This window comes from Taeniopygia guttata, chromosome 21 (assembly GCF_048771995.1).
Source record: "Taeniopygia guttata chromosome 21, bTaeGut7.mat, whole genome shotgun sequence".
NCBI lineage: Eukaryota > Metazoa > Chordata > Aves > Passeriformes > Estrildidae > Taeniopygia > Taeniopygia guttata.
In genome coordinates this window covers 5,677,287-5,698,736 of record NC_133046.1, presented here as the reverse complement: position 1 = coordinate 5,698,736, position 21,450 = coordinate 5,677,287, and the positions used below count along the sequence as shown (strand labels likewise).

The window sequence follows — 21,450 nt, the reverse complement described above, 5'->3', positions numbered from 1 at the left end:
TGAGGATAATTATGTGCTGATAATTTTAGCAGGGGTGTCGCAGAGACTGGGGCATTTCACTGCATGTCCTGAGCAGTTTTGGGGTGATTTGGGCGGTTTTAAGCGGTTTTTGGGGTGATTTGGGCGGTTGTTGTTGGGTTTGGGATGGGGTGACCACCCCCAAAAGAAACCGGCGGGGCTGGAGGAAGAGGAGGAAGGGGAGGAAGCACTGGTGGCTCGATGTGTTTAATGCACAACAAGCTCTGCAGAGAACCAGCCCCCCAGCCCAGACCCCCCACACCAGCTGGGGGGGGTCAGGACTCCCCCTTTTCCTGGGGGATGTCAGTGGGGAGGGTCCCCTGTGGTCCCAAAACGTCGTCACTTGGGGTTGGCGAGGTCCTCGATGGCTCTGCGCAGCTGGAAGGGGACAGAGGGGGTGGGACAGGGGCTCTGCCCCCACTTTCCCTTCTCCTTTTTCCCCCTTCTCCCCCCATCATCCCCCTTTTCCCTTTTCCAACCCCATTCACCCCTTTTTCCCTTTTCCAACCCCATATGCCCCTTTTTCCCCCTTTCTTTTTTCCCCCCTTTCTTTCTTTCCCCTTTCCCCCTTCTCTCTTTCCCCTTTCCCCCTTCTTTTTTCCCCTTTCCCCCTTCTTTCTTTCCCCTTTCCCCCTTCTTTTTTCCCCTTTCCCCCTTCTTTCTTTCCCCTTTCCCCCTTCTTTCTTTCCCCTTTCCCCCTTCTTTCTTTCCCCTTTCCCCCTTCTTTCCCCTTTCCCCCTTCTTTCTTTCTTTCTTTCCCCCTTCTTTCTTTCCCCCTTCTTTTTTCTCCCCTTTTTCCCTTCTTTTTTCTCCCCTTTTTCCCTTCTTTTTTCTCCCCTTTTTCCCTTCTTTTTTCTCCCCTTTTTCCTTTCTTTTTTCTCCCCTTTTTCCCTTCTTTTTTCTCCCCTTTTCCCCTTCTTTTTTCTCCCCTTTTTCCCTTCTTTTTTCTCCCCTTTTTCCCTTCTTTTTCCCCCTTTTCCCTTCTTTTTTCCCCTTTTCACCTCTGCCCTGCTCACGGCTCCCACCAGCTCCCCGGAGCGGGTGACAAAGACTCGCTGCAGCTTCAGCAGCTGGAAGAGGTGATAGGCCTGGGAAGGGGACAACAGGGACACGTGGGGACAAAGCCACCTGCACAGTGTCCCCTCGGTGTGACACAGACCTGGGGGGGCTCCCAGGACATGTTTCACCCCCCCAAACCTGGTGCAGGGAGGTCCACGGGGAGAACTGGAGCATGATGGGCTCAATGGTGCAGTCGTCCCCGAGTGTCCCCACGGTGGCCAGCTGGTGGAAAGTGACACGTTAATTTTGGGGTGGAAAATCAGCTTTTTGGGTGTGGTAGGGTGTCCCCCACCCTGTTTACCTTCTCCCCTTGTGGGGCCTGAGGGTGCTCGTGGCTCTGGAGGAAGGTGACCAGCTGGGACCTGCTGACGGTGCCCACCAGGGTGGGGGACCCTGGAGAGGGGGGGACAGAATGGGGACAATGTGGGAATACCAGGGGGACACCAAGGGAGCAGAATGGGAATAACAGGAGGAGGTACTGGGGACAGCAAGGGGACATCCCATGGGGACAGTATGGGAATATGGAGGGGACACCCATAGTGACACCATGGAGACAGAACAGGGACATTGAGGGAACAGCATGGGGACTCCAAAGGGGATGGGGACACCATGGGGGTGGCACGGGGACAGTGTGGGAATACTGAGGTGGCACCATGGCAATATTGAGGGCACAACATGTGGGCACCAATGGAGACAGGACAGCCTGGGAATAACAAAGGACACCGCAAGAGCAGTTTGGGGACACCGCAAGAGCAGTTTGGGGACACCGCAAGAGCAGTTTGGGGACACTGCAGGAACACCCCACAGGGACAGCGTGGGAATATCAAATGGGCACTGGGGGGACACCATAGGGACAGCATGAGCAGACACAGAAAGGCCACCACAGGGTGGTGACAGTGACCCCCCAGGTCCCACATCCCACCTGTGCTCTCCACCACGGGGTACTCAGCATCGGCAGAGGCGTCCAAAGCCACCAGCACCTCCTGGAAACCGTCCCCCTTGGCCAAGGCCACCACCTGGCGCTCCATGAACTCCTCCACCGTCACTCTGTAGGAGCTGGCGAGCACAAAACCCCCCAAATTTCCATCGTTTCCTGGAGAACGCCCCCAAAACGTGGGGCTTTGGGGCGGGGCCTTACGCCATGTGCCGGCTGCGGATGGGGGGCAGGTAGGGCAGCTTCTTGACGATGATGCCGGCGTCGTAGAAGGACGGTTGGTTCTTCTGGCTGATGGCGTTGGCCACCAGCACGGCCAGCACGGTGGGCAGGAGGTGGCCCAGGTGCCCCGTGGCCTCACACACCAGCAGGGCCGTGGACACCGCGTGGGTCACCGAGCCCGCGAACGCGGCTGCGCCTGGCAGGGAGGGCGGGTCAGGGGCTGGGGGTGGGTGTCCCCCACCCATGGGTGTCCCCCTGCCCGTGGGGGTGTCGCCCACCCCCCAGACTCACCAGCCAGGGCGTAGCCAGCGGGAAGAATGAGCCGTGGGGGTCCATCAGGATGGAGCCCCCGTGGGAAGAGCAGGGCCACCACCTCCCCCATCAGGCGCCCGATGGCTGCTCCTGAAATTGGGGGAGAGGGGAAGGTGGGGAGGTCCCAGAAGCCTCCCCAAAAATGGTGGAGGTAGGGGTGACCACCCTCCTGCAGCCAGATACCTCCCCTGTAGCCCCCCAGGGCTGGATACACCCCCAGAGTCCCACTCCAAGGGCTGAATGAACCCCCTGCACCCCTCCCCAGGCCTGGCTGTCCCCCCCATGTCCCCCCCATGTCCTCCCAGCCCCTGACTCACCATAGATGAAGATGGGCATGAAGTACCCGGCTGGCAGGGGCAGGGTGGTGGCCAGGATGAGCATCCAGAACTGGGGGGGACACAGGGGGTCACCCCATGGACACACCGTGTTGGGGGGCACACCCAGAGCCTGGGGGGGCCATGGTTACCTTCATGAGCAGGAAGAAGGCCAAGGTGCCGTAGATGGTGGCAGAGGGATGGTCCCACTCCTGCCAGAGGCCCCCGGGCTTGGCCACCCCCGAGGTGTTGGTGGCCAGCAAACCCCACGTGCGGTTGTCAAAGAGGGAGATGAGATGTTCCTTCATGGTGAGCTGGACAGACGGACAAATGGGCACCCTGAGCCCCCACTGCGAGGTTTTGGGGTCCCCAGGGAGCCCCACGTGTCCCCACTCACCCTGGAGGCCATGAACTGCCCCAGCCCGGGCGGGAAGGTGATGGAGGCCAGGAGCAGGACTGCCAGCACCGTGTACACGGGTTTGCTGCAGGGGGACACGGGGCTGGGCACGTGGGGACGGACAGACGGACAGGGGCACCCAGGGACACCCGGGGTGGATGGGGTGGGGTGAGCGGGGTGCGTGGGGGGCATATGGGACACTCGGGGTGCAGGGAGGGAACACAGGGACACTCGGGGTGCACGTGGAGGGTGTATGGAGTGGCCAGAGTGCACAGGGTGGACATACGGACACTGAGAGTGGGTGGACAGGGTGTGGGGGGGGACACAGGGACACCCAGGGTGGATGGGGGAGGACAGAAGGACACCCAGGGTGGATGGGGGAGGACAGAAGGACACAGGGACACACAGAGCCTGCACGGCACGGACACACAGGGTGCAGACAGACAGATGGACGGACGCCCAGTACGAACTCGGTGGCCAAGAGCTTGGCCGTCAACCAGTTCCTCTTGACGGCCACCATCATCCAGCGCTGGCAGAAGAGATAAGCACAGGCCACGATCCCACAGATGGTCCTGTGAGGAGAGGGCAGGTAGGGAACAGGCAGGGCACAGGCAGAGCACAGACAGCACCCCAAAACCAGACCCTCCCTACCCCAAAATCAGAAAAAAAAAGGTCTCCAGGAGGTCGAAGGGAAAATCAATCTTGAGGTCGCTCTTAAAAACAGCGGCAATGGTTTCTGCAATGGGACAGGAATGAGGGTGTGAGGGTGAGCACCCCAAAAATGTCACAGGGGAGGGCAGAGGGGAAGAGGGGGCACATCCTGCCCGCCCTGCCTTGCCTTGCTCGCTGTTGAACACGGCCAGGAGCCGAAACATGAAGGCACCACAGCTGGCGGCGAAGAAGCCGCGCCAGTAATCCCGCACGGCAAAGTGGGGGGACATCACCTCGATACTGAAAAGCACCCCTGGAAAAATGGGGGAAGGGATCAGGGTGAGGTTTTGGGGTGCCCAGGAGGGGATTAGGGGGATCCTCACCGCTGATGGGTGCCCCGAAGACTGTGGCCACCCCGACGGCTTGAGCTGCCACCAGCATCTCGTGCTGCTTGAACTTGTTCTGGAAGGTGGGGGAGGCGGCGTTAGGGGTTTGACTTTACCCCCAACTTTTTGGGGGTAAAATCAAATCCCTCCATTCATATTTTGAGCAGTAGCACCCCCACCTCATATTCCCTCGTGACCGTGGTCCTCATCTTCCCCAGATAGGCGGCGGCCATGGCGGAGAGGTGGACATAGGGACCCTGAGGGGACACAGCGCTGAGCGGCCCCCCCAGCCCGGCACCAGCTGGAACCGCCAGGCATTTTGGGGTTCAGAAGGGGATCCCTCACCACTTTCCCAAGGAAAACGGTGCTGCCGCACGTCAGGGTGCAGGTCAGCCCCACCACCTTGGCCCCGAAGTTCTGGATGGCCAGGTAGTCCTCCAGCACCACGCCCATCAGGATGGTCTTCAGCTCCGGGATGCCGGAGCCTGGGAGGAGGGGCAGCATCCAAATTTTAGGGGTCCCTCATTACCGAGGGGGCATTTTAGGGAGCCAGGGAGGTCGGGGTAGCTGGCTCACCTCCGGAGTGCGGGGTGATGCTCTGCGAGAAGCCGGTGGAGAATGCGGCCAGCGCCGTGGGGAACAGGGTCCACGAGAGGTACTTGAGCACCCCGATGTCCCCGATCTCTCGGTACAGCCACGTGTGGGCTAGAGGAGAGGTGTCAGGAGGGGAATGCACCCCCCAGCACCCCCTTTTGCACCCCGAAAGACCCGCCCTGTATACTCGGTGGAGCCCCCGGGGCGCCCCTCGTTTACCCGCGTGGATCCTGGTGGTGACGATGTCCATGGCGAAGCTGATGGTGGCCATGAGCACGCCCAGGATGAAGAGGAAGTACCAATCCTCCCCGACACGGAACAGCTGCCGCCTCACCCACTCCAAGCACCCTGCCAGGGGGGAAACAAGGTGCTGACCCCCCAAAAAAAAACCCCGCCTGCAGAATCCCCCTTTTTGGGTGGGGGTCTCACCTCGGACCCTTCTCCGGGCAGTGGGGCAGGGTCTCCAGCTGTGCTCCGACACCAGCACCCTCTCCTCCTCCTCCTCCTCTTCCTTCATCCCCCGCAGCCCCCCGGGGACGGGGCGCTCCATCCCGGGGACGTTTTAGGGGACCTCACCCCCTTTTTTTGTAGCACCCCCTGACCCGTCCTCCCGCCTCGGCCTCCGCTGCCCGACTGAGTTTGCAAAGGAGCTCATTAAAAACGACCTTGACGAATCCGCCGGACCCGCTCGGGCCGGAGCGAGCCGGGTTTCCTCCCCCCTCCGCCACCCTCCAGCTCCCAGCCCCAACGTACATCCCGCAGCGGGGACGATTTAATAAGTATTTTAATTAATCATCATGATTATTCCTTAATAATAGGCATCGCATTCCATGGCGTTGAGCTGCGGGGGGGAACGCAGAGGGGGAAAAAGTTCCACCGTCTCCGGCTCAAGACCTAAATTTAGCCGGTTTTACGAGAGGTCTGGCAGGCGGCCGGGAGCCTTAACGAGGCTTTAAAAAGCTCGTCAAGTCGAAATATCCCGAAATAACCGATCCGGCGTCGCCTTCTCCGGGAGGAGAAGGAGGAAGGGGGCTCCGCTCGTCCCCCGGCGGGAGTTGGGGCTCGCAGGTGCGGGCAGGCGGTGGGTGAAGGGGGAATCCTCTCCCCGGCACCATGGAGCTTTTTGGGAGCTTTGTCCGGCCCCACGGGGAGAGCTTGGGGTTCCCAGGTGAGTTTGGGGCGCAGCCGGGAGGTATTTGGGGGGGATCCTCGGCAAGGTGCGGTTGTGACCCTCCCAAACCCTGCCCAGCAGCTCGCCCCGGGAACACGGGCGTGGTGAAGACCCTGGGGAACACTTATCAGTTCACGGTGGATGTCAGCGACTTCGCGCCCGAGGACATCATCGTCACCACCTCCAACAACCAGATCGAGGTGCACGCTGAGAAGGTGGGTGCTCCCTCCCTTCCCTGCTCACCCCCAAAGCGAGGGACCCCAAAATCCTCACTGGGTGCGCGGGGACCACCCAGCTCCCATCCAATTCCCAAACAGCTGCGGCCACATCCCCACTGGGGTTTAATTCATTAATTAATGGTGATCACAGGGAATAATGAGTCCCCGTTCCACTTGCACCCCGAAATCGCCTCTTTTCACCCATTTTTTCTCCCAGTTGGCCACGGATGGCACCGTCATGAACACCTTCACCCACAAGTGCCAGCTGCCCGAAGATGTGGACCCCACGTCCGTGTCGTCCTCGCTGGGGGACAACGGGATGTTGACCATTCGGGCTCAGCGCCGGCCGGCCAAGCACTCCGAGCACGTCCAGCAAACCTTCCGGACTGAGATCAAGATCTGAAGGGTCGGGGGGCTCCTTTCCCCCCTCTCCTTTCCCTCCCTCGCTAATTAAATGGGTGATTTGGGAAGGAGGTGTGGGGTGTGGGGTAGGGAATGGGAAGGCTCCCTCCAGAGCGGGGTCAGACCTGTGCTGAGCGCGTCCGTCACCCACCGGAGGGGAATCCCAGCTCCGGTGATTTTTAGCTGGCGTGCATTGAGGGGGGAGATCCAGCGTGCCAAGAGTCCTGCTGGGAGCCAGGTTCCCTTCCCAACCCTCTGCCAGAGCTTGTCTTTGTATATAGAGCTTGGGATAAATTATTGAGAACGTCTGACTGCCGCCTTCTCCATTTTTTGACGTTTCCCTGATGCTTTCCCCTCCAAAAGGGGTGTGGGTTCAGAGCCGGGGGGTGCCTCGGTAAGGGATATTCCACCATCCCGACAAAAACCCGCACCAGGAGCCGCTGGGGCGCCCGCTGCGCTGTTTATTTCCAGCCCGGGGTGACTCATTTCTTCCCCGAAGCTCTATTTCAGAGCCATTCCCTCAGCTGTCCGGCTGCCGACCCACCTGGAAGGGCACCAAGCCCTCCTCCTCCTCCCCTCGCCCACCTTCGATGCCCCAGGGAGCCGGGATGAGGAGCCGAACCCCAGGGCTGTGTTTTGGGGGGAGGAAGGGCCGGGCTGTGCTGTACCCATGTGTGTACCCACAACAGTGGGGCGGCAGCGGCTGTTTATGGCCCCGCAGCCCGGCTCGTGTTGCTGCTCCGGGCAGCGACCCAGGCACGGGCAATCCCTGCGGGAAAAAGGGTTCGGAGTCCGGGCTGAGCTTGTGGGGGCTCGGGGAGGCGGCCGTCGGGTCGTGGGGTCAGCGTTCAGGGACACGCATCATCACAGGATATGATTATCTGCAGGTGCTTTTATTGAGAGCTCTGCAGACCCAAATCTGACTCCGACACGGCTTTCGAGCTGAACGCATTTTATATTCTATCCTTATATAACTTACATATTAATTATTAAACTTATATCGTTCTATTTTATACATTTACATGAGTTTCTCGTGATCTTTCTTAGGCCCCTGTCCACAGTTTCTCGTGGTTATTCTTACGATTAAACAGTAATTATATTTAATTACTAAACAACCATCGCTTCTAACAATTTATCATGTACTAGCTACACAGGTGCAGCTCTAGCAAGGTACAAAGTCTTCATATACTTAGGGTATTTATTTATCTTTTCAGGGCTTATTAAGCTTAATTTTCCTTTTAACCCTAAATCCCCATGATTTTAAAACCCTTTTACTATCAGTGGCACCGGCTGTCCCCAGGTCCCCAGAGCCACCCCGGTACCAGCGCTGGTCACCGGTTGCCATCTAGCGGCCCCGGCCCGGGGAGGTGCGGAGGAAGGAGGAGGAAAATGAGGGAAAATCACTCGATTTCTGCCCGAATCGCTGTGGGACAGCGGAGATGAGCAGAGGGATCAGCCTGGCCCCAAACACACCCCACAGCAGCTCGTTCGTGCCAGGAAAGCTGGGGAAAAAAACAGGTTTTGGAGACGTGTTAAACTCTTTATCAAAAGTTTAACACGGACAAGGGGATCAAAGGTACTCCTGTAGCCAATACAAAACTTTTTCACTTATTTATACATTGTCAGCAAACAAATAAATTAATGTTCATCGGTTCTAAGTCACATAATACTCCTAATTAATTAACATACTGTCCTCTGTTGGTTATTGATTTTATAGTCCTTTTATCATCTGCTTGAAATCTCCAGCTTTCCAGGCTTAATCTCCTCTCTATTTTCTGGTTACTCCAATATTCTTGAAGGGCCATAAATTTAGGATACCAGATGTCCAATCTTCAAATGCCTTTGGCTTTATAGAAGCTTGTCAGGGTTACTTTTAACAAACTCAAGGTTTTGGTGATTAATGACCTGAGTAACAAGAGTCTGTGTAGAAACTTAACTAGTACTGGTGAAAGTGGGTGCTGCTTGCAATTAACTAAAACAACTAATTAAAAATTAGTTAGGAAAGTTATATTATTTCCAACAACTGGGAACCTTCTCCCTGACGGAAGGATGGAGCCAAGAGAACAAGTGACAGGAAACGAGGAACGGCATCAAGTCGTGGCAAGGAAGGTTTATGTTAGATACACGGAGAATTTTCATGGAGTGGGTGGTCAGGCACTGGCACAGCGGTGGAATGGCCACCTCGGGGGTGTTTAAGCAGGGGTGATGTGGTGACTGGGGACACGGCTGGTGATGAACGCAGCGATGGTGGCGGCACCGGGACCTTCGAGCCTCACTGCTGTGCTCGGCCTCCTTTGGCCCCTCATGGCTCCTTGTGGCCCCTCATGGCTCCTGTCAGCCCCTCATGGCTCCTGTCAGCCCCTCATGGCTCCTGTCAGCCCCTCATGGCTCCTGTCAGCCTCTCATGGCTCCCTTCAGTCCCTCATGGCCCCTCTGTGCCCTTCATGGCTCCTCTGGGGTCCCCATGGCTCCCCTCATTCCCTCTGGGTCCCTCATGGCTCTCTAGGACACTCATGCCCCTTCTGTGCCCCTCATGGCCCCCCTCGACCCCTCATAGCCCCTCTGTGCCCTTCATGGATCCCTTCTGTCCCTCATGGCCCCTCTGGACCCCTCATGGTTCCCCTCTGTGCCCCTCATGGCTCCCCTCAACCCCTCATAGCCCCTCTGTGCCCCTCATGGATCCCTTCTGTCCTTCATGGATCCCTTCTGTCCCTCATGGCCCCTCTGGACCCCTCATGGTTCCCCTCTGGGTCCCTCATGGCCCCTCACGGCTCCCCCCCGGTCCCTCATAGCCCTCTATGCCCCTCATGGCTCTCCTCAGCCCCTCATGGCTCCCCTCAGCTTCTCATGGCCCCTCTGTGCCCCTCATGGATCCCTTCTGTCCCTCATGGCCCCTCTGGACCCTTCATGGCTCCCTGCAATCCCTCATGGTTCCCCTCTGGGTCCCTTATTGCTCCTCCAAGCCCCTCATGGCTCCGCTCAGCCTCTCATAGCCCCTCTGGGTCCCTCATGGCCCCTCTGTGCCCCTCATGTCTCCCCTCAGTCCCTCATGGCCCCTTTGGACCCCTCATGTCCCACCCCGGTCCCTCATGGCCCCTCATGGCCCCTCATGTCTCCCCCCGGTCCCTCAGCACCGCCCCCCCACTGTCATGGCGGCGCCGCTGCGGCAGGAAGGGGCGGGAAGGTGACCGGGCCCCCGCCGCGCACGCGCAGTGGCGCCGCTGGGCGGGCCGGGGCGACGCCGCTTCCGCCCGGCGCCAAGATGGCGGCGCCCTTTGTCTGGTCGGTGTCACGGTGAGGGCCGCGGGCCGCGGGTGAGGCCCCGCCGGGCCCGGCATGGCAGGTGCGGCGTGGGGGCTCCGGGAGAGCGCTGGAAGGGCTGGGGAGAGGGCTGAGTAGCACACGAGCGCTGGGAGGGGAGGAGGCCGCGGCCTGGCTCGCTGCCTGTGGGGTAACGGAGCCGCTTTGGGGGTCACCCCGGTACTTTGAGGGCACGCTGCGGAGGGGCGGGCCCTGGGAAACGGGGGGGGTGCTGGTTGTCCTGGTGGGGGACGGGGAGTTGTGGCGGTAGGAACGAGGGGCTGCTGGATATGGTCGGGGCTGCTGTGAGGGGAGTGGGGGGGGGCTGGTTGTCGTGAGGGGAACGGGGGTCGGTGGCTGTCGTGAGGGGAACGGGGGTCGGTGGCTGTGGTGAGGGGAGCAAGGGGCTCGTGGTTGTCGCGGGGGCTGTCCCTGTCCCTGCCACCCCCGGCCGTGAGGGGACTCGGGCCAGGCCATGGGTGAAGCCGTGTGTCCCCCCGGGCTTGGGGCCACCTCGGGCCACCCAAAGATCCTCCCGGTGCTGGGGAACGGGGATCACAACCCCCAGCCAGCTCCAGGCACATCCCTGCACCTCAGGGACGGGGAAACCCGCAAGGAAAACGGGATTTTCCCTTGTTCTGGCGAGGTGACAGCCCCTCCTGGTTGTCCCTGCCCTCTGCGGGCCGGCATGGGTGACATATTTCCTGGACCAGTTTTGTTTCTGCATCAGAGGCTTCTCCCGAGATTCCAACCCTCAGCCAGCATTCTAAAGGGTATTTTTCCCCGAGGAGACAAGGGTTGGTCATCCCTGGGTGCTGCAGACACAGGAGGGGTTTCAGGGCAGATCTCAGGCTCAGGTGATGTTCAGGTGATCATCTGGAGTTCCAGAGCAGCACCAGCACATCCAAAAGCCTGAAATCCAAATAGCCAAGGCATCCTCAGGATGTCTGTTCCCTGTGCGGTGTCAGGATGTCCCTCTTCTCGTGTCTTTCTCACTTTATTTCCTTTTCACCACATTTTTTTCCTTTTTGTGCTCATTTCCCCTCTCACAGCTTGCCTTCCACTTCCGACCACAAACTCTGCAGCCCTTCCCTATTCCATGTTCCTTATTATTATTATTATTATTATTATTTATTATTACTATATGGAGCTGCTCTGCTCAGATCAGCTTGAAACTTTATTTTTTTCATTAAAACCCTTGCAGGATCCGTTCCTGGCAATGAGGACAGAGCCCTGTGGGCAGAGGCAGCGAGGGTTGGGGCCGCGCCGTTCCCCGAGCTGACGCACGAGGCGGGAGCTGACGGTGGGCAGGAAACAAACCTCCTCTTCCCTTTCATCTTCCCAGCATGGATGGCTGGGTGCTGACAGCCTGGAAAGGCAGCGTTTAACTCACTGTTTTTTCCCAATTTAGGGAGGTTTGGGGGTTTTTCATGGCAGGGAAGGGGAGAGGTAATGTCGCTAATTAGCGAGAGCGCTTAGCAGAGCTGGCGTGGGAAGCTCCCTGGGACTGCAGCTGCTGTATTTATCTGTGTGGAGGGCGTGGGTGGGCTCATAATGAGTTTCTGCATGATTAATTGGATAATGAGAGACTCAACAACCTCGTCGGGGAGAGGTTGGGAGGGGAATCGTCTCCCCTGAGGGGAGACCAGAGGATGCCCAGTTCTGCATCGGGGATTTTGCACCTTCAGCACCCAAGGCTGGAGGTTTAAAATTGAGTTTTTCCATCCCATTTTTTTCCCAGGATGGCTGCGTAGAGACTGACCTGAGCATTTGGAAAAGGGAAATTTCTGGAGGAGAGACAGAACCCTCTGGCCCTCGATCCTCTGGGTATCTCTGCTCCCCACAGCACAGGGGTGAGCTCGGGCACCACTCCTGGGGGTTGGCTCCAGGTGTTTGGGATTGTCAAACCTCAGAGTCAGGGGTTGTAGTGGGTAGGGGTGACATTGGCTGCTGGGCATGGGTATAGAGAGCTCATCCAAGCCTCTCCCTGCTGCGCTTCCAGGGGAGCTGGAACGTGACATTACAGGGGACACTGAAGAAAATAGGAAGTTTTTTTGGGGAGGGGTTGAGTTTCCTGGATTTTTACTTCCTTCTCAAAGCTGGGGAGCAAAGCTGAGACAAGTCCAATCCTGGAACGTTAAAAATCGTCGTTCAGATGCAAAGTGCCTCCCACAAATTCCCTAAAATACCCTTTTAGTGCATGGAACTGTCAGGATTCCTCAGGTCCTGCTGCGCAGAGAGCTCTCCGAGCAGGGAACACAGCCTTGTTTACCCTGCAGGAAAAATGCTCCCCCTTTTCTCCAGAGCTTTGCAAACCACACTGGGCCATGCTGTGCAGTGTCTTGACCCAAGTACTGTTTTTTCTGGCTGTCAGGGATGTATTTTGGGACAGGCTGGGGGAGTTTGGAGAGCTGGGGGAAAGCCAGGGCAGGGAGTTCATTGCAACGACAAAATGGAGTGGAACAAACTTCCTCTCTCTGTGCACGATCTGATGCTGTCAGAGAGGTCCTGGCCTCTCACCCACACTGGGAATGCCCATGGAAGGAATCCAGGGGAGGAAGATCCTTCCCCAAGTGTTGCTGGCACCCGCAGCTGACAGGAGGAGGCTCCCTCTGACCGCTGATCACGGAAGGAACCGGAGCTGGAAGTGCCTGGTGTTGTGGATCCAAACCTCTCGCTTGTTCCTGACTGGAAACTCCTGATTTAAGAGGTGATGAAGTGGAAAAACAACTTCCATGGGCTGGAAACTTTCAGAGACACCGAGCATGGAATCCAGGAGTGTTTCCCCAGCTGCAACCTTCCTGCTCCAGCGTCCAGAGCTTTGGAGACTTCCTGCATGAACAATAACTGGATAGTCCCTGCTTCCTTTCTGCTTCCCCCGTTGCCAACCCCTTGAAACAATTCCCAATTCCCTTCAGCACCGGAATCATTGTTGGAAGACAAAGCCAAGTGAAAACCTTCATTCAGCCTACGGATGTAGCTCAGGAGAAAATCCACAGTGTGGCACTTTGCTGACAAGGACCTGCTGGAAAATTGGGGTTTTGCCACGTTTCCAGCAATTTGCAGCATTCCTTAGGCAGAGCTGTGCTCCAGGCGTGGAGAACTCCCTCCAAACACATAATAAAATATAAAAATTCCTCGGTATCGTGACATGAGCAGCTGGAAGGTTTGGATGAACACTCCCATGCGTGGCCTTGGCAGGAGCTGTGACACAGAGGAGGGGCGATGGCACTTGTGTCTGCAGAGGTGACAAGGTTCCTACTCGCTGCTTGGACCAGCTGAGGAGCAGTAGCTGTGTTCTGAATATTGTCATGGTTGAAGCCATCGTGGCTGTTCCACCAACTCCTCCTAGCCCAGTGCTGGAGTCGTGGCTGTTCTAGGAGAGGGTTTGGGGTTGGGTTTAGCCAGGAGCGGAGCTGAAATTCACCTTTTCGTGCTGTATTTTAACCACGAGGTTGTGTTTTGTGATCTCTCCTCCTCCACAACCCCTTGGGTGGTTTCACCCCACACCTGACCCCCAGCCCTGTGGTGTTTTTTGCCTCCCACAGCCATGGATTTCCCGCAGCATAGCCAGCAGGTGCTGGAGCAGCTGAACCAGCAGCGGCAGCTGGGGCTGCTCTGCGACTGCACCTTCGTGGTGGACGGCATCGACTTCAAGGCCCACAAGGCCGTGCTGGCCGCCTGCAGCGACTATTTCCGCATGCTCTTCGTGGACCAGAAGGACGTGGTGCACCTGGACATCAGCAACGCCGCAGGTAGGCCTGGGGTTTTTATCCAGGATCCCTCCCAGCTCCTTAAACAACACAGCTCCTTGCTCGGGCTGTGAGGGAGGCTCTTCAGCTTGTTATTTTGAACATTTCAGGATGAAAGAGTGAGGGGTGAGGGCTCATTTCTGGTTGTGTCGCCTCCCCTGCAGGCCTGGGCCAGGTTCTGGAGTTCATGTACACGGCTAAGCTGAGCCTGAGCCCTGAGAATGTGGAGGATGTGCTGGCTGTGGCAGGTTTCCTGCAGATGCAGGAGATTGTCAGCGCTTGCAACGCACTCAAATCTCTCTCTGTGCCCCCAGAAAATCCCCCTGGGCTGAACCAGCAGCAGATTGGTACGTATCCTCCTGGCTTCCCCTCACCCAGGCAAAGTCAAGATTTACCCACTTGTGCAGATCAAAATTTATCCACTCATGCTCCTTGGCCACCTTGCAAACCCAGTCCCTGGGTGTATCTGGTGCGCCTGGATGGGATTTATCCTCTTGGGCAGCACCAGCAGTTGAAAAATTGCTACTTCTGTGAATTGTGTGGGATTTGGGAGTGCTGCTGGCAGCAGCAGCTGGATGGTTTCGCCTGTTCCCTCGCAGGAGCTGACAAGGTGGCGGCTGATGACAAGCCATCGGTGGTGGCAGAAGCTCTGGGGGAGCCTGACAAAGCCAAAGCAGCTGCTCCCGACACCGAGGCGAAGGAGGAGAAGGCAGAGGCCGCAGCACAGCCCGAGGCGCCTGCGGAGCAGCCGGCTGGCCAGGAAGGTGAGCCAGCCAGGGGTGACAGCCTGGGCCCCGCTGTCACCCCCAGCACACCCTGTCCTGACGCTCCGGCGCTCACAGGGACAGGCACTGCCACCCAGGAGGATCCCAAGGCCGACGTTCCCGGGCTCCCGCAGCCCTCGGAGAGCAGCGACAGCCTCACGGACACTGCCGGGACAGGAGGTGCTGGTGAGCGGGGCTGGGGCAAAGCTGGGCAGGGCTTGAACCCTTGTTATCTGTGGAATTAATTGTGGGAGTTTTGGGAGCATAGTGAGGAGAGTTGGGAAATTCTCTGCCTGCACAGGGCTAATCACCTGCAAATGCAAAGTGATTCCAAGCAAAGGTGATGGTGGATGAGCTGTCACTTCCCTTCCAACTTTGGTGTTTCTGTGATTTCCCTGGGGACAAGGGATGCCTAATCCCACTATCTTTAGGTTAGGAAATACAGGTGGATTTTGTGCCTCTGCTGCCACTCCCAAATTTGAGCGTCCCCATTTTCTACCGTCCTGCAGAGACGAAGCCGGAAAGGAAGGAGGAAGAGGAGGAGATGATAGTGGAGGAGGAAGATGAGGGTAAAATCCCCGAGGAGGAGCCCACCCAGCTGGAGAACGGGGAAAACACTGAGGATAACGAGTCGGGCAGCACGGATTCCGGGCAGGAGAACTCGGGGGAGCCGCGCCTGCTGCGCTCCGGCACCTACAGCGACCGCACCGAGTCCAAGGCCTACGGCTCCGTCACACACAAGTGCGAGGTGAGGCCGGCCGCGCTCCTGGGCAGCAGCTCCCGGTGCCACCGGGTGCCTCGGGGACAGCAGGGTGACAGTGCCTGTCCCTCCATCCCTAGGACTGCGGGAAGGAGTTCACCCACACCGGGAACTTCAAGCGGCACATCCGTATCCACACTGGGGAGAAGCCCTTCTCGTGCAGGGAGTGCAGCAAGGCCTTCTCCGACCCAGCCGCCTGCAAGGCCCACGAGAAGACACACAGGTACAGGTGGAGCCAGGGAAAGACACCTGAAAAGTGTGAGGTTTGCTGGGAATGGTGGAATCCTTTGCAAATTCACTGTTGTGTTGGGGTATCCTGGAGGAGATTTGTCTTTCTGCCTCTTCCACAGTCTCAAAATAGTCCTGAGTTGGAAGGGATCCACAAGGATCGAGTCCAACTCCTGGCCCTGCACAGACACTATCAGAGAGCATTGTCCAAATTGTTCTTCTCTTTCATGTTGTTTCATGGACTCCCCATCCCTGGAAGTGTTCAGGGTTGGATGGGGCTAGCAACAACCTGGCCTAGTGGCAGGTGGGCTCTGGTGGAAAAGATGAGCTTGGAGACCCCTCCCAACCCAATCCATTCCGTGATTCCTGGGGCTGGCTGGGGCAGCGAGACCCCGGTGCTGGGTGTAACATTCCCCCCTCATCCCAGCCCGCTGAAGCCGTACGGCTGCGAGGAGTGCGGGAAGAGCTACCGGCTCATCAGCCTGCTGAACCTGCACAAGAAGCGGCACACGGGCGAGGCCCGCTACCGCTGCGAGGACTGCGGCAAGCTCTTCACCACCTCGGGCAACCTGAAGCGGCACCAGCTGGTGCACAGCGGGGAGAAGCCCTACCAGTGCGACTACTGCGGGCGCTCCTTCTCCGACCCCACCTCCAAGATGCGCCACCTGGAGACGCACGACACCGACAAGGAGCACAAGTGTCCCCACTGCGACAAGAAGTTCAACCAGGTGTGATGGGGAAGCTGGGCCAGGGTGGTCCTGGAAGGGAGATTTGTCCATGGGATGCAGTTCAGGGCTCCCAGAGCTGTCTTGGGGTGGTGGTGTGTCCATGACGTGTAGCTGGAGGTCCCAGAGTGGTCCTGAAAGAGTGGATTATCCATGGGATGCAGTTTGGGGCTCCCAGAAGGGTCCTGGGATGGTGGTGTGTCCATGAAGGTGTAGCTGGGAGTCCCAGAGTGGTCCTGAAAGGGTGGATTATCCATGGGATGCAGTTTGGGGCTCCCAGAGCTGCCTTGGGGTGGTGGTGTGTCCATAGAGGTGTAGCTGGGGGTCCCAGAGTGGTCCTGAAAGGGTGGATTATCCATGGGATGCATTTTGGGGCTCCCAGAATGGTCCTGGGATGGTGGTGTATCCATGAGGTGTAGCCGGGGGTCCCAGAGTGGTCCTGAAAGGGTGGGTTATCCATGGGATGCAGCTTGGGGGTCTTGGAGCTTGGAAAGAGTGGTTTATCCATGAGGTGAAGCTTGGAGGGCCCAGAGGCCACTCCAAAAGGGATCCACGGGGATTTGGGTTGCTCCAAAGGGAGACGAGGTTGTTTGGGGCTTTCTCCATCCCCAGGTGGGGAATTTGAAGGCTCACCTGAAGATCCACATCGCAGATGGGCCCCTGAAGTGCCGGGAGTGTGGGAAGCAGTTCACCACGTCAGGTAATAGGGAGGAGGGGGGCTGAGGGGCTGGGTGACAGGACTTAGATGGTCTGGGGGGAGCAGGGAGTATTCTGAGGCTGGATCAGAGCCAGAGGAAGGATTTCATCCTGGCTTTGCACTGCCATGGCTGTGCTGCATGAATTCCTGGTTTTCCTCATGGATCCTGGAAAGAGGATCTTCATCCAAATGCTGGAGATAGGGATGTCTCCTCCCATCTTCTCTCAGCCTGCTGCAGGGACAGAGGGTTGGAGTGATCCCAATGGAGTCTTTTGGTCCCCTCAAACACTGGGTGCTTGTCCTGGCTGTCTCCACTTCCACAGTATTGCCTGATCCCAGGCATGGTGCAGCCAACTTCCCTTGCTCCCTGAATAGCACCCAGCTTTCCTGAAGGAGCTTCTGGGGCTGGGGGAAGGGGGAAAAGGGGGAGGAGGATCCGATGTCCTTCAGCCTGCCCTGCTCCCAGGTAACCTGAAGCGGCACCTGCGGATCCACAGCGGGGAGAAGCCGTACGTGTGCGTGCACTGCCAGCGCCAGTTCGCCGACCCCGGCGCGCTGCAGCGCCACGTCCGCATCCACACCGGTACGGACACGCTCCCGCCTCCCCGAGGGCTCTCCTCGCCCTCCTGCTCCCCACCCACCTCCTCCTGTGCTTCCCCAGGAGAGAAGCCGTGCCAGTGCTTGATCTGCGGGAAAGCCTTCACCCAGGCGAGCTCCCTCATCGCCCACGTGCGCCAGCACACCGGGGAGAAGCCCTACGTGTGCGAGCGCTGTGGGAAGAGGTGAGGATTCCCCTTGGGAATACCGGGAGGGGCACTTCGGTGGTGGTGGAGTATCAGGGGGCACCTCCACTCGCCCTGGCTGTTCTCTGGAGGGAGGGTGGAGTGCCAGGGTGGTGCCATGGGTTGTGTGACCGTGGCCTCGTTCCCCAAGGTTTGTCCAGTCGAGCCAGCTGGCCAACCACATCCGTCACCACGACAACATCCGGCCCCACAAATGCACCGTCTGCAACAAAGCCTTCGTCAACGTGGGCGACCTGTCCAAGCACATCATCATCCACACGGGTGGGTACCTCCCAGAGCCCTGCGCTGCCCCAGGCATCTCCCCCTCACTCACACCCTGTCCTCTCTGTCCTCTCTGTCCTCTCCCAGGGGAGAAGCCGTTCCTGTGTGACAAGTGCGGGCGCGGCTTCAACCGCGTGGACAACCTGCGCTCCCACGTGAAGACCGTGCACCAGGGCAAGGCTGGCATCAAAATCCTGGAGCCCGAGGAGGGCGACGAGGTCAACATCGTCACGGTGGCGTCCGATGACATGGTGACATTGGCCACCGAGGCGCTGGCTGCCACCGCTGTCACGCAGCTCACAGGTGAGCTGGGGGTCCACGGGGTTCCCAAAGGGAGTTCATCCATGGGGGAAGCTTGGGAGCCATCCAGAAGGGAAGGTTAGTGGTGTGGGGCAGCTGGGAGATCCTGGAGTTGTTCTGAAATCAAACCTTATCCATAGGGAGCAGCTGGCTGGTCCCAGAGTTGTCCCCAGAGGGAGGTTCATGTATGGGGGTTCAGCTTAGGGCACTCAGGAGGCATCCCAAAAGGGAAATTTACCCATGGGTGCAGCTTGGAGGTCCCAGATGCCATCCCAAAAGGGAGATTTTATCCCTGGAGAGGAGCTTGGGTGTTCCATGAGTCAGCCCAAAAGGAAAAAGTACCTGTGGGGAGCAGCTGGAGGGGCCTGGAACTGTCCCAAAAGTGAGGTTGATTTATTGGGGTGCATCTTCGAGGTCCCAGGAGCCACCCTAAAAGGGAAGGTTGTCCGTGGGATGCAGCTTGGGCATCCCAGGACTGTCCTAAAAGGGGAGTGAATCTCCATGAAGTAGCTTGGGATTCCAGGAGACACCCCAAAAATTAGATATTTCCGTGAGGGACAGCCTAGGGGATCCCTGGTGCCCTTCCATAGGGGAAATATCCCTAGGGAGCAGCTTGGGTGCCTTGAGGCGGTCCTGAAAGGGAGGTTTATCCATGGGGTGCAGTTTGAGGAGCCTGAGAGTCACCCCAAAAGGGAGATTGATTTGTTGGGGGGCAGTTTGGGGCTTTTCCATGAGGTGCAGCTTGGAGCCCCCAGAGGCACTGGAGATTTACCCAAGGGTGCAGCACCCAGGTTTGGGCTGGAGATTTACCCAAGGGTGCAGCACCCATATCTGGGCTGGAGATTTACCCAAGGGTGCAGCACCCATATCTGGGCTGGAGATTTACCCAAGGGTGCAGCACCCAGGTCTGGGCAGCCTCACATCCCACTGGAGCCTCTCCCACCCTCGGCACTGGGCAGGATCCACGGACAGGGGGGAATTCCTGCCCAGCCAGGCCCCCCTGATGTCCCTGTCCCCTGATGTCCCTGTCCCCCCTTGTTCCCACAGTGGTGCCCGTGGCGGCTGCGGTGACGGCGGATGAGACTGAAGCGCTTAAAGCCGAGATCACCAAAGCAGTGAAGCAGGTGCAGGAGGCAGGTGAGACTGGGAATACCGGGAATACCGGGCTGGCTCCTCCCATCCCACCACCCCAGCACCTCCGGGAATACCAGCACGGGCCGGCAGTGTGCGTTTCTCTCTTCCCCGGCAGACCCCAACACGCAGATCCTTTACGCCTGCGACTCCTGCGGGGAGAAGTTCCTGGACGCCAGCAGCCTGGCGCAGCACGTTCGCATCCACACGGCCCAGGCGCTCGTCATGTTCCAGGCGGAGCCCGACTTCTACCAGCCGTACGGCGCCGCGGGCTGGCCGGCCGAGCAGGTCATCCCCGCCGGGGAGCTCCTGTTCCGCCCCCGGGACGGCCCCGAGCCGCCCCCGGCCGCTGCCCCGGCCCCCCAAGCCGAGGGGCCGCCGCCGCCCCCCGAGTGACCCCGCCCCCGCCCAGCCTTTATTTAAGAGACAGCTCGGAAATGGTGTAAAAAGTGTATTTCTGGAAGGAAAGAGATGGAATAAAATGCAATATTTTGTAAGGGTTGGTGTTTCGGGCGGGGGGTTGCAGCTCCCCGCCCAGGGGATGTTTTGGGGTTCCTGCAGAGCTGCAGGGCAGTGGTGGGGACTGAAAGACTCCAGTCTGAAAGACTCAGAGATGAGAAAGGATAAAAACGGTGGTTTAAGGTTTTCAACCCCACCCAGAACAGCAGATAAGCATTTCTGGGGTAAAGCCCAAGAAGACCCTCACCTGCTGACCCCCACCGAGGGAGGGGTGTGGAGACAGGGGAGATGCCTCTGTTTGGGGGTAAAAACAGGAAAAAAGGTGCTGCTGGATGGAGGTGATGCAGGGGAGCCTGTCCTGCCCCACCCGGGTCTGGGGCATAGCTGGGCACACCCAGAAGAGACCCCCAGGCCCTGCACTGGGAGGGCGGGCTGGGGGTCTCAGGGGCTGTGTGTCCATCCTTATCCCAGGGGAAGCGCTGGCTCCAGCCTTGTCCCCTCCTGCTGGGGCTGGGGGGCTGCAGGACCCCCAAAATCTGCCCCTGTCCGAGCATCCAGCTGGACACTCCCCCTGCTCCCCAGGGCACGGACAGGGGCACCTCCAGCAGGACAGATGGACACGGGGAAAGCCACGTGGATGGTTGGACAGTGGCAGAGACACATGGATGGGTCACCTTTAGGCTGGACACATTTTCATGTCCAGTTGGACACCTGGACACGTGTCTGTCCATCCATGTGTCCGTCTGTCCTCGTCCCTGCTCCCCAGCCTGGAGGGGCTGGAGGATTCAGGACAGGCTGCACTGTCCAGCTGGACCAATGGACAGGCTGGACGGACAAATGGATGGATGGATGGACAGATGGACACAGGGATGGTTTGACAGACACGGACAAGGACATGTCCAGCTGGACACACGGACAGTTCTGTGCTTGGACACATGGCTGGTTACATTCACAGCCAGACAGAGGGACCATTGCATGTCCAGTTGGACAGACAGTTGTACATCCAGCTGGACACACAGACATCGTACATGCAGACAGACAGACACTGCCCAGCCAGACACCTTCCACCTTCACCCATGGCCATAACTAGCCCAAAAATGCACTTTTCATCCCAAAGACCTCTCTCCGAAACCAGCAATTTCACACCCCACAGCCCCATGTCCGTCTGTCCGGGCCAGCCCAGGCTCTGAGAATGGGGAAGGGTCCGGCCCAATCCCAACTCCAAACCCATGGACAGTGGGGAATGGGGTGGGGATGGGGAAGGGGTGTGAGGGGGGTGTGGCGGGGGCGTGAGGGGGGTGGGGCAGGGGTGTGAGCTGGGCAGGGCAGGGGTGTGAAATCACTGGTTTTGGAGATGGGCCTTGGGGGCAAAAAGTGCATTTTTGGGGCATTTATGCTTTTGGATGAAGGAGGAAAGTGTCTGTCCGTCCACCTGCATGTACAATGTCTAGATGAACGTACAACGTCCGTGTGTCCGGCTGTACGTACAGTGTCCAGCTGGACGGACAGCTGGACACATTCATGACCGTGGGGATGGATGGACATTGCAGCTGGACAGACAACCAGGAGCATGTTCAGCTGGGAATGGGGAT

General features: G+C 58.5%; 3 protein-coding genes across 9 annotated transcripts; 2 read left to right on the top strand and 1 right to left on the bottom strand.

Annotated features, from left to right (window-relative positions):
• Positions 1–209: 209 nt before the first annotated feature.
• Positions 210–5,543, bottom strand: CLCNKA (chloride voltage-gated channel Ka). Its single transcript, XM_030289259.4, has 19 exons — positions 5,317–5,543; positions 5,107–5,235; positions 4,870–4,998; positions 4,639–4,778; positions 4,473–4,550; positions 4,291–4,369; positions 4,095–4,220; positions 3,908–3,992; positions 3,727–3,828; positions 3,257–3,341; positions 3,012–3,173; positions 2,863–2,932; positions 2,525–2,635; positions 2,216–2,429; positions 2,000–2,133; positions 1,379–1,470; positions 1,216–1,299; positions 1,020–1,106; positions 210–396 (listed from the first exon to the last, which is right to left on the bottom strand). Exons 1-19 carry the CDS (start codon positions 5,435–5,437, stop codon positions 358–360), a joined length of 2,067 nt encoding a protein of 688 aa, XP_030145119.4. The 5' UTR covers positions 5,438–5,543; the 3' UTR covers positions 210–357.
• A 323-nt stretch (positions 5,544–5,866) lies between these two features.
• On the top strand, positions 5,867–6,986 carry HSPB7 (heat shock protein family B (small) member 7). Of its 3 annotated transcripts, XM_072917310.1 has the most exons (4): positions 5,867–5,943; positions 5,975–6,055; positions 6,137–6,273; positions 6,494–6,746. In XM_072917310.1, exons 2-4 carry the CDS (start codon positions 6,001–6,003, stop codon positions 6,677–6,679), a joined length of 378 nt encoding a protein of 125 aa, XP_072773411.1. In that variant the 5' UTR covers positions 5,867–5,943; positions 5,975–6,000; the 3' UTR covers positions 6,680–6,746. The 3 variants fall into 3 exon arrangements, with proteins under 3 accessions (XP_072773411.1, XP_030145122.4, XP_030145121.4); XM_030289262.4 differs by having other exon boundaries at positions 5,872–6,055; positions 6,140–6,273; positions 6,494–6,986; XM_030289261.4 differs by having other exon boundaries at positions 5,872–6,055.
• A 2,897-nt stretch (positions 6,987–9,883) lies between these two features.
• On the top strand, positions 9,884–19,896 carry ZBTB17 (zinc finger and BTB domain containing 17). Of its 5 annotated transcripts, none has more exons than XM_032752091.3 (17): positions 9,884–10,021; positions 11,183–11,281; positions 11,720–11,831; positions 13,527–13,733; positions 13,895–14,077; positions 14,330–14,494; positions 14,573–14,674; positions 15,004–15,242; positions 15,335–15,477; positions 15,910–16,210; positions 16,820–16,907; positions 17,371–17,487; positions 17,566–17,686; positions 17,838–17,968; positions 18,056–18,271; positions 19,316–19,405; positions 19,518–19,896. In XM_032752091.3, exons 4-17 carry the CDS (start codon positions 13,529–13,531, stop codon positions 19,793–19,795), a joined length of 2,379 nt encoding a protein of 792 aa, XP_032607982.3. In that variant the 5' UTR covers positions 9,884–10,021; positions 11,183–11,281; positions 11,720–11,831; positions 13,527–13,528; the 3' UTR covers positions 19,796–19,896. The 5 variants fall into 5 exon arrangements, with proteins under 5 accessions (XP_032607982.3, XP_030145062.4, XP_030145061.4 ...); XM_030289202.4 differs by having other exon boundaries at positions 14,573–14,680; XM_030289201.4 differs by having other exon boundaries at positions 14,330–14,674.
• Positions 19,897–21,450: the final 1,554 nt, after the last annotated feature.

Coding starts and splice junctions, on each gene's coding strand:
- ZBTB17 (XM_030289197.4), top strand. CDS start 13,529: ATGGATTTCCCGCAGCATAGCCAGCAGGTGCTGGAGCAGCTGAACCAG. Junction 15,243..15,334: donor CCGTCACACACAAGTGCGAG/GTGAGGCCGGCC, acceptor CTCCATCCCTAG/GACTGCGGGAAGGAGTTCAC. Junction 18,272..19,315: donor CGCTGTCACGCAGCTCACAG/GTGAGCTGGGGG, acceptor TTGTTCCCACAG/TGGTGCCCGTGGCGGCTGCG.
- CLCNKA (XM_030289259.4), bottom strand. CDS start 5,437: ATGGAGCGCCCCGTCCCCGGGGGGCTGCGGGGGATGAAGGAAGAGGAG. Junction 3,174..3,256: donor GGCAGTTCATGGCCTCCAGG/GTGAGTGGGGAC, acceptor CCGTCTGTCCAG/CTCACCATGAAGGAACATCT. Junction 1,107..1,215: donor CGTGGACCTCCCTGCACCAG/GTTTGGGGGGGT, acceptor TCCCCTTCCCAG/GCCTATCACCTCTTCCAGCT.
- HSPB7 (XM_072917310.1), top strand. CDS start 6,001: ATGGAGCTTTTTGGGAGCTTTGTCCGGCCCCACGGGGAGAGCTTGGGG. Junction 6,056..6,136: donor GGAGAGCTTGGGGTTCCCAG/GTGAGTTTGGGG, acceptor AACCCTGCCCAG/CAGCTCGCCCCGGGAACACG. Junction 6,274..6,493: donor TCGAGGTGCACGCTGAGAAG/GTGGGTGCTCCC, acceptor TTTTTCTCCCAG/TTGGCCACGGATGGCACCGT.